The 11,302-nt window shown below is 38.0% G+C and overlaps 1 protein-coding gene across 2 annotated transcripts in view; it reads right to left on the bottom strand.

Moving 5' to 3' along the window:
- LOC146465772 (protein DD3-3-like) overlaps positions 1–10,661 on the bottom strand; it is an 18,945-nt gene extending 8,284 nt beyond the window's left edge. Inside the window, exons 1-3 of one of the 2 annotated variants that reach the window (XM_085127983.1) lie at positions 10,502–10,661; positions 1,489–1,647; positions 956–1,042 (exon numbers count right to left, since the gene is read on the bottom strand). In XM_085127983.1, coding sequence (XP_084984109.1) covers positions 956–1,042; positions 1,489–1,647; positions 10,502–10,537 — 282 coding nt within the window. In that variant the 5' untranslated portion in view covers positions 10,538–10,661. Of the gene's footprint in view, positions 1–955; positions 1,043–1,488; positions 1,648–6,168; positions 6,244–10,501 lie in introns of those variants that run through there. The other variant, XM_085127986.1, reaches the window with a different exon arrangement.
- Between the last annotated feature and the right edge of the window lie 641 nt (positions 10,662–11,302).

Raw genomic sequence — 11,302 nt, 5'->3', positions numbered from 1 at the left:
ATTGATATTTTGCCGTCATGTAACAGAAAACTGGGGCGGGCGTAGTGCGTGAAGGCTCACGGTTAGTGGTTTGAAACAAGAATCCGTTGAGAACGTTGTGACATTCTACGGTCAGTCTCCCTCGGCGACACATTACGTTGTTAGGTTTGTTTTATAAGTTAGTTTGTTTTTAGCTTTTACTTTCGTTTTTCTGGAGATATATTGTTTTTCGCTTATTTCATTTTAGTTTTGCTGCCCTATGTTAATGTAAACCTCAAAACCTTAAAGGTTGCGCCATGGCATTGGTTGTCATTGTTTTTTTTTTCTAGGGTTTACGTGTCCGGCTATGGCGCATGTAAGCTATCGGTTTATCTTTATCCATGATTCCTGTACTGATTTTGTTGATGTGTCAATAAATGCTTATCTTGGGCCTGGCTGACCAACGCGCTTATACCTCATAACTGTGTTGTGTATTTGATTGTATAATGTAGGCAAAATTGGCCTATTCCCTAATAAGCTTAGAGCGGATGAAAGTAACTTCATCCTCTCCTGTCCCTGATCAATCAGTTTATATTAAGAAAATAAAACAAAAATAAACTACCCTGTAAAAATAATTGAGTGAACGAGAATTATTTTTAAAGAGTTTCTACAAGAGATACATGAACTGAAAACCTTATCTTAACTCTCAATTCTTAGACTCTTTGGCCGGCGGTAGGTCGTCAGGGAGGTCGAATCTGGGGGTACTGCCGGAAAGTTTTTTCACCGCAAGATTTCTGTGATAAAACATTGCAAGCTGTAACTTGGCAACCAATCAAAAAAAATAATTTCTTCGAGTCCCCAAAGTATTTCCTCAGCAAACCGCTGGCCAAAGAGCCTTAGTACTCTGGATTCGAGATTGCTTAACACTTAACTACAGGTAGAAGAAAAACTTATTCTTCGTTCAGCTCTTTACTTAAGAGTGATTGAATTGTCTCACCAGAGGCCGTTGCCTTTTTTCCTGTATATTCTCGCCAGGGTTGCTGCTGCCACTGTCTCCAACGTTGTAACCGGCTTTATCGTTATTCTGTGGAGTTAAACAATAATCAAAAGAGATTAATGGTTTGGTAATGGTAATGTATTTTTATACCGCACATATCACATAGTTTAATGACGGTTTACAATTCTTCTGTGGGGTGAGAACGGACCTCCCCTAAATTCTATTTGTTCTGTATTTGATTGTAATAACTGAATTAATATAAACTTTATCATTAAACAGTTGTAAGTCTGGCCCGCCTAGATTAGCTCTCGCCACCTGCGGGCCAGTCTCTCTTTTTTGCTAAATTTTTGAATTTTTGAATAAACTTGAAACTTGAAACTTGAATAGTTAACGGACGTCAGCATGCAAAGGCACCACTGACAGCCGCTATCAGTCATGTTTTGATCTCACCCTCATCATCATCTCGATCCTTTACATAATCGTCACCATCCCAGGAGTATCTCCTGTCTTCTGCTGTATGAATACTTACTAACCTGCGAGTCAAACAGTCTGTCGTCATTCCGGACGTTGTCCTGATTACCGTTCAGACGATTGTTGGATCCTGGAGGAAAATGGAGGTACATGTCCGCCATGCAGTGTTGAAGCAGAGTGATTGCCATAAAGGCCAAGACAAACACGGGTCTCATGTTACTCTGGAAAATTAAAATAGCATGTTAGAATTTCTTTGAGATAAAGACGAGAACTCGGTGGGGAAAGGGAAGCTACCATTAAAATAGACGTCGAAACTCTCGTTGCATGCCCCTTTTTGTAGGCAGTATAATTTGTTTATTTAACATATCAAAACACCCCTTAGCTTCTGACTTTTGGAGTGAGATGATATTATAAAGGGTAAGAAACTTCTATGAAGAGCCCTGCTCTAGTGGTTGGGAGGGGGTGGTGGAGGAAAGAAATCTTATCTCCCCACCTCGGGTAAAGTTGTGGCCACCGGGTGGCTCCTTGTGACACTAGAGAGACGTAGAATAAATATATTTCTGGTGCTCAATTTTAATTAAACTCAGTAAAATGGAGATCTAATCATTGTAAACTAAACTAGCACGGGGTTCTCTCCCTCAAAAACTTGATTTAATCTCATTAATCTCACCATTGAAATGAATAAGCGTTACATTGTTGAAAATATAATCTAATTTCAAATTTCATTGGGAAACATGGAAATCATATTTCTGTGTCGCAGAAAACAGGATTTGATTATCGCCTATTTATTTTCCCGGGTGCCGCCATCTTGGATTTAATGATTGACGTCATACAGCTGTCCACACAAGAGCTTTTCTGGTTTCTCAACCTCGTTCCTAGGTTCCCATCTCTTCAGTCGAGCAATACGACTTTATATTGACGTCTCAGCGTACTGCCACGACCTCGGGCCAATATTCCCCAGTAAGGCCCTCGCGCTCGGTTAGTAAGAGGTTAGTATTGCCGTCTCAAAATCGAATTTAGTTTATATAATTACTATCAAAGATAGGCTACTATGAAATAAGATAACTGCTGAATGATAATACTCATCCCCTTCATGAACTGCTTCCACCCCAGAGATCAAGAAGTTTTAGGAAAAGGGGACACCCTTACATCCTGCCACGTGTCAGAACTGAACGTCATAAACGCTGTTTTGTGAATAGATGCCTTTTCAATTTTATCTAACGGTCTTTGTCAATGGTTTGTGATTAGTTCTTTTTTATAGTACTTAGTTATATGAAATTGTAAGTCCAGACGTATGAATCTATGCTTTTGGCATTTGTTAATAAGGAATTCATCATCAACTTTTCTTGAAAACTAAACAATGCAATTAAAGAAAGGTTACAGGCAAGATATAAGATTTGAAAAAGTTAAGGAAAGGTGTACCCATTTTACTTCAGAAGCTCGAAGGGTTCATTTAAAACCTCATTTCTGAAGAGTGAAAAACGTTTCTGAGGCAACGTTATAGCAGCCTGTCCCCATCAAGGACAGGTTAAGATTTTGAAGGATCTGTAACAGAACTAGGGGCCTTAAACAAGAAGTTCCGGTATAAAAGGAGCCTGGCCTGGCCATTCTCACCTTCAATTGTCAATCAACCACCAGAGCGTAAACAACTGATAAACAACTTGTCTTTTTTTACGGCTCCTCCCGATAAAATTGGCTTAGTTTATAGAATAAACGCTGTTCAACAAATTAGAACTTGTGAATATGAATATATGAACATCATATATTTGAAAGAAGTGGGTTCGAATTCCGCTAAAGCCTGAATTTTTTTCAGACTTTCTTTTCGCAACTGCTTAAGTTGCGTACTAACTGCGAGGATCTTTCTTCTATTTAAAATTAGCGCTTGATATCTTCTACTGCTGCGGCTGATATTATGTATTTTTGAGGGATATATTTTCAGAGGACGCCTGGACGCCTGAGTCAACAACTTGCCACGACTAAACGGTGTCTAAATTTGCATCTCACGCCCACAAAGTGAAGGAGGGGCTTGCCCTTTTATAGCGGAACTTCTTGTTTAAAGCTTAGGAGTTTTCTTATTGTCAATACTGAATCAATTTACAAATAAGATTTGGTTTTCAAATGCCAACTGATACGAGACATATTCTGCTCTGTGAAGAGAAACGTGTTAGTTTCGCTCAGTGTCAAACTGAGATATTTTAAAAAAATTTAGGTTGACTTATATATATATCTATTGGAAATCAAGTTGGAGGCTTACTCATCTTATCTTGTTTGTAATGTAGATCCAACTTCAATGTTGTAATCAGTAACATATACTTACGTATTAAAAATGGATCAATCATATTATTTTCTCAGACAATTGTTGAAAAACAAACAAACAAAACAAAAGCGAAATAACAGTACTTCGAACGGATTATAATTTCCTATTAAAGAGGTAGGCTAATCGAAACATTGTGATTCATGAACTCATTTACAATTTACAGGAAATCTTTTATTATTTCCACAATCACGTTGTCCAGTGGCTCTGGGCGTTTCAGTACTGTTCTTTGTGGAGTTCCTGGGCTCCCTTGAGCATTTTGCTGCATTAAGATATATTAATCGGTTGCCCTTCACGTTTTTAGTAGGCAAGGCATCTCTCGTTGGTTACGCTTCTTTCGTACTGAGTGAAAGTTGAACTTTAGCTTGTAGTTTATCGCTTCGACCTCGTTGGACCGGTCTTTGAGTTGTGGTCTGGTTCCTTCCCAGGTTTCGTATAATTTCCGTGCCCGGTTGTGGGTTTTTATAGAGGTTTTCCTGGCCTCTGCATAATTATCTTTTAGATGCGTATCCAAAATTTGTTAATTTCTTCTTCATGTATAGTTAAACCTTTTCTAAGGCCCTGAGTCTGCCGGGCTCCTAATGAAGTGTAAAAATAACGGCCTACTACGACTTAATGAACCAGAAATGATGTTGATTATTATTTGTGTATTATTGCAAGAGAAGCTTGTTGTTAAGAAAAGAAAGATTTCTTAATTGTTGGGCTCGACTTGCTCTTTCGATCGGCGGGATCAAAGAATAGCGATATTTCTTGGAATTCAATTATAATTAAGAGCCTTCTCGGTTAATTTGTTTTTCTCTGTCATTATTTACTTTATTTATTTGATGCCATTTTTGTAAGATTTCGTATACGTTCAGAATTTGACGATCGGTAGTCATGGAAACAGACTTTTGTCTAAAGGATTTCCGGAATCAGTTTCAATAACTATTTTCCATCAGTATGATGACCTTGAGCTTCTCAAGATCTTTTAGATACTCCCGGTAATTATTGCATCGGCCAGAAAGATAAAAAACGAGCCTTTCTGTAAATGAAGAGCCCTTATGGTGTTAAAATAAGGTCTTTAATTCTTTGTGGCTGCCGCAGTACCTTCTTAAGGTAAAATATATCATCAGAAAGTGAACGCTGAAAGTCAACGCACCCTTTAGATTATTTTCATCAGCTCTAGGTTATTCCATATGATTTCAGCTCAGTACAGATAAAACCAAGGAATTTATCTGGGAAAAATCACATTAGCGAACCTGGCATCATTTCTCAACCCTGTGTTTTATATTTTAGCAGTAGCTGAAGGAAACTAATCTAGGTGCGTTTTGAGGAGTGGCTAGCTTTCAGTCGACAGTACCTTTTCAACGCGGAAAACGCAATGACAGTCCTGCGATCATATGATGATTTTTAGACCATTTTACCTGATTTATTTAAATAGAAACGACACAAAACTACGAAAGTAAAACATACCTTTAACCTGGCGCAAACCTGCGATATTACGTGATACCAGTCATTTAAAAAAGTATTGCGTTTTCGCCTTTCAAACGGCCGATACGTTTTCAAAGTTTGCGTTTTGAAAAAATATATTCTGGAAACCGTTTTAAAAAGTTTGGGTTTCTATGCATGTGTATTCGTATCAGTATGAAAACACAAAGAAAGGCTCTGAAGTAAATTAAAATCACATCTGTCGTGGAGTCCTTAATAGCTAGTTCATTGAATGGAACCTCCATTAATCTGTACAGGAGACCTCACTTTATACTAAAAGAAAACGATGGGACGAGTTCACCTTTTTGCACTGTAAGACCCACTAATTCACTTACTAGAGATCAGAATGGGTAATGGTATGGAAAATGGTAATGTTTTTTATATCGTGCATATCACATAGTCTCATGGCGGTTTACGATTCTTTTGTGGGGTGAGATTAGACATTAGCATGTAAAGGCGCCTCTGGCAGCCGCTATCAGACCATGTTTGGGTACGCCGTTTCGGTTAACTTTGATCTTCAACTCTTATTCAACCTGTCACCCTCTATCTACACTTGTTTCTTTCATCACCCAGGGTCTCGTTATCGTAAAGGGTCTAGTTCAATAAAGCAAAGCAACATACAGCAACACAGAAAATTTTTCAAATTTCTAAACTTGCGACCAGGGTATTACTGAACTCGAGTTCGATTGTGGTAAAGTCGTAGTTCGAGTTACGAAAAATTAATTAAAAAGTGATCTTGTTAATTTCGTTTTTTTGTATGCGTTTCTTTTTTTCAAGGTACTCCGGTTATCGCCCAGATAGCCGCTCGTAGGGTTAAAAACTCAAGCTAACTATAATTTTGAACCTCAACTTGAAATTATGATTACTAGATTCAGACTCGAACTCGTTATTTCTCGTGTTAGTTTTAAAGTAATTCCATTACGGCCCTCAAAAAGGAAATGAGGACCATTTTAATACTCACATGCTTATTGGCCGCCCGAGTAGTGAAGCCTGTCCTGCGACTGTCCTTGTTGGCGTCGTGCGGACCTTATTATCGTGTTGCTTAAATAGTACTGAAATTACTTTCAGCGCGACGTTTTATGTATTTTCCATTTGAATAGCACTGTTTGTTTCCAATATTCGATGAAACAGATATTTTTTATCGGTTCTGAGAAAGAAACAGCTGAATAAATCATTGTTTACAAAGTAGCAAAATATCGTTTTGCGAGGACTTTGTCACTGAACAAACTTTAACGCAGCCGAAGAACAACAGGACGTTTGTAGAACAAAGAGGATTTTTAAGTTCCTTGTTTTATATTGGCTTGGGATATGGGCAAGATATCTGTTTAAACATTTTGTTAAAGCACTAATATTGGATCAAAATATCATGTTTGAAATACAGTTCAGTCAGTTCAGTCTTTCTATACATCACAATTAAAAAATAATTTAGTAAAAAGACAGGCAGAGCGTTGGCCTTTCGGTCCGTCAACCAAAGGAATTGTGTAACTGTATAGATCATTGTAATCTTAGGGGAGGGAACCTTTATTTTCGAAAATTAATGATAACAATTCCCTTAATTGTATAGCTTGAAAACGGAAATGGATTTCAATTGTAATGGAAAATAGGTAGACTGTTTGAGACGAAACGTACCCTGATCACCTGAGTATACAAAAAAATATTCTTTTGTATTACTAATCAACACTTACATGAAATCCACTGGACTCAGTATATTAAATAAAGCAGTATCATGGAGTTAACGACCCTCACAATTTAAAAGTAAACATTATGGAAATCCATAATGTTAATTATGCCGCGACATGATACCCAGTTGATAACTCGTTGGGTTCATCGGTACTAGGTACCAAGATTGCGTAAAGTTTAACCAACGCGTGTGGCGGTTTATTTATGGGCGGTAAGGAGTAGGCCGAGACGCATTGCAGTCTATTCCCTTGCCATCCGAGTGTTCATGAGAAGAGACACGTCACAAAGCTCACATTTTACACGAGGCGGCTGGTCTAATAGGCAGATATCGTGATACAAAAGTTTTTTCTTAGAGCTGGAATTTCTTTAGGACAACGCGGTGAAAATGTATTCATCTGCATGTTTACTCAAATTAACACTATTCGTTGAAGAACTAAAATTCAACTTTATATTGAAAGATTTGCTTATTTTTATTGTTATATATTTATCCTTTATAGAAATAGGCGTATAAATCGCCGAGTAAAAAGGAAACTATACCCGCCCCGTTTAATTAGAAAGTGAATACACACAGCGATGGCGAGTAGAAAGAAATATGGCCTGTATATACTCTCATTGCCGATCCGTTTTAGGTGAATTTTGGGTATATTTGGGAGGAGATAGTTTTTCTAGAAAGATTGGTAAAATTAAGAGAAATAAGAAATATTGAAGATTAAGTGAAGTTTTAAAAGTAGAATTTGTAGTTAATAATTAATAGACGGATACCAAGTTAGTCCCCTAGAAACCTGGGGTGCTCTTGCGTGGGTATCAACTGCTGTCTGTTGGTGTTTTAAAAATCATTTTCTTTCTTTTATCTCTTCTTCAAACCTCTTAAAATTCCATTCAAATTCACGTTTACCCCCACGTTAACACCATGCACACCCTCAGAAAACCATGACCATTCAAGACCCATGAGTCTTCAACTGAACGTATCGTACTAGGTAAAAATAAAAAACAACAAAAACAACAACAACAACAAGAAATTAAAAACCGTACAGAATATACTACAATTGTAACAAAAAAGCGATAAAAAGAACAATGGCAATGTAAACAACGACGATAAACATTTGACTCGTCCCCAGTAGTCTCTCATGGTCGGCAGGAGAAGCGCGAGAGAGATGCGGGTGGGTCCCGCCGTCACCCCTTCGTTGCGTTACCGTCCTAGTCTCCTCTCGACCATAACAGACGCACGACGGGGGTCGAGTTAGGATAAACACCATAACGATAACGGTAAGGAAGGGACGACGACTGATGATAATACGTGATAGCAAATAGTGCTGTTACAAGTGCTCGATGGGTTTTAAAAGGTAAATTAAACCTTAATTAAGAAAAATTGTCCATGTACACCGAGAAATTATTGAGATCAATTTCCTGCGATTACAGTCTCCTCAAGCAACATTGTAATTTATTAAATTCTCAGCCTCGGATATTGCATTTCTAGGGTTCTGATTGGTTCACTAAATTCCGGTTATCAGCTCATATACCGTAGTTTGACCTTATATGGAAAACGATTGACCCAGGTGTCGCTAAATGAAAAATTTTTTTCGGCGGGAAAGGGAAAGTTTCTTCGCAAAAATCCAGAAAAAAAAAAGAAAAGAAAAGAAAAGAAATACCATACAATGACAACAACAAAAGCCACTAAGTTCGGCGTGACATTACTTAATGGTGCGTATCTCCGAAGTTTCCTTTAAAATCAGAAAAATTGCACGATTTTACGATTTAGATCACATAACAACAACATCAACAATAACAACCGGTTACCTTGAAAAATTTCAGGATGGCTTGCAAATCCTGGCGGTAAGAGGTTAAAACCGATCGAAAAAATTTCTCAAGAAGAGCTTAATGCCTGCCTTTCTGTTTCTATGCATTTACAAGGACTCCATTTACAAAAGTTCATCCATGAAATCCGTACGAACGGCGGCCATAATGTTCGTTTCCGTCGCTCGGCACCACTCAGCAAAACATTTGCACAAATGTGCACAGCTCTTACGCTTCTCGATAAGCTTGAAGTTTAAAAACTTGCACTGAATGCTTGTCTCAGTGAGGTTGTACCTCGACACTTGGACTCGGCTTGCCCTAAGTGTTTTAAAACGTCTGCGAGGAATTCAGTTCGGCATAAAAAAAGCCGTCCTTGATCCCTTCCTTCGCTCGGCACCACACAGCAAAACGTTTGCTCAAATGTGCACAACTATTACGCTTCTCGATTAGCTGGAACTTCAAAAGCACTTGAATGCTAGTCTCAGAAAGGTTGTCGCTCGTACACTTGAACGTTTCTTGAATTTGAGATGTCCGACTGTGTCCGATCTTCTTCGCTTTGGATTTTTCATTCAACTCCGTTCGCAATAAGCTGCGCGTGTCATGTGATCATTAAGTTTCGCGCGCTTTATTCGGAAGTTGCCTCAACATCTGGTCGTTTTAATTTGAAAGAAATATTTACTTAAAATAAAATTCTTTTACTTCAACATCAATATCCAAACGGGGAGAATTTAATAAAACAATTATTCCATGCGCGCTTGTTGGATATGAGATGGTAAATAGCCAACTCGGCGCTTCGCGCCTCGTTGGCTATTTACCATCTCATATCCAACGCACGCACATGGAATAATTGTTAAATATTTTTATGTGATTCGGTAAATTGCTGATCAGGGATTAAGGGGGAAGTATCATGGGGTTTTTGATATCTTTTGTTAAAAATGACGAAATAAGAAATTGAATCAGTTGCCGAATAATTCTAGAATGACGAGAGGAAAGAAATCAACTCAATTTTTGAAAGGAACAACTCGTGATCTGTTCTAGTGCATTTTGGAAACAAAAATGCGAGAACATGAAAAACATTAGCCTAACATTTTTCAATTTTCAATCCATATCGGCCTACTCCGTGTCCCTGACCAGAGGCCCTAATCGACAGTTTTATTGCACTGGGGTGATAATTTATAACAAACTTGACAATTATTTTGTTGTTTCTGCTGACAGACAAACATTTTTGGGTTTTGAAATGAGAGCAATTTGCGTGATACTTCCCCTTTAAGACAATCCCGGTGTAGAGCATTCGACCTGCACCTGGAAAGCCATGGTTTCGATCAGCTGAGTTAATTTCAGTCGAACGCTTCTCAGTGTATTTGATATATTTTTAAACGTTTTCAAATTCAGTCGATATGTTCTATTGGTCTTTTTCACCCAAAACGCAGTGTTTTATAACGGACCTTAATTTTTCATTCTGATATTTTCATTCTGGCCAGTTAATTTTTTTTCGACGTTTGAAGCCGTGGAAATTTTATAATCATCTGAAGAAAGACGTTGTGTTTGTTGTAGTGTACGTACATTTGTTTGTGAAACTTCGAGCAAATTTACGTCATAATATAGTCCTTGAAAGCGTGCGAGTCGTCTACAGAGAAGCACCGTATCGAACTTCAAACGAGATTAAGCAACAGCTTAATCGTCTAAACTCTTCTAATCCTGTTCCCGTTTAAGCCGAGGCTATTTTTTAGTCACTAATCTGTACTGGGCGTCTTCCTCTCTGTCCCCTTATTTTCTCTTGGTTGCACTACATGTATTTCAACCGACGTAATTTCACCAACCTTTTCGTTCGTAGATTCCAGATTGTGAAGTAACATTAACCAAGCTAGGTAGTTCCAGATCAAAGAGCTGTCACAGTTCTGCTACCGCTCGCAAAGTCTTCAGGATTCACCAAACCACCCAAAACCAAACGACGCTAATTTTCAATTCTTGTTTGCCCTAGTGAGAATAAAGTTTCATGCTTCTGCAAAATATTCTGCGTCACGTTATCAATGCCACTTCTCTTTTGTACGCACTTCATAACGGCAGTCTAGCTAATTACTGCCTGATTCATGTAGGCTTTTTGTAAGCGATGACTGACTTCTTTCTCATGGGATTGCCTAGTCTGCATTTCTTAGCACATGCAGGAACGGTCTTTATTATTTCACACATTGCTGCACTTTTAAGCTTGATTAGACTGGAAGCGATTGAACCAGATCAATGCGGATTGCTTTCCCTATTTGTATACAATTATTCCACGAGTGCGCGTTGGATATCAGATGATAGATAGCCAATGCAACGAGGCGCGAAGCGCCGAGTTGGCTATAATCATCTCTTATTGTTATTGTTAAAATATATAAGTATGTAAATAATTCTAAATCTGAACTAAATTCTATTCACAGGAATGTAATTTATTTCATTCATTTCTTAAATAATTTATTACGATTGCTACTACTAATATTATTAATTTTATTTAGTGCCCCCGGACGTTTTGTGCTATGTAGGAAGATTTTGCGTTTTGGAAATTTATGAAACCTTGGATTCGCATGAAGAAAAGGGACTAAATTTAACCGTCTTCTATCTAAAGAACGTTCGAGCTAATT

This window comes from Pavona decussata, unplaced genomic scaffold (genome assembly GCF_977016875.1).
Source record: "Pavona decussata unplaced genomic scaffold, jaPavDecu1.1 SCAFFOLD_155, whole genome shotgun sequence".
Classification (NCBI taxonomy): domain Eukaryota; kingdom Metazoa; phylum Cnidaria; class Anthozoa; order Scleractinia; family Agariciidae; genus Pavona; species Pavona decussata.
Note: the sequence above shows the minus strand (reverse complement) of the source record. Positions and strands in the feature narration are given on the sequence as shown.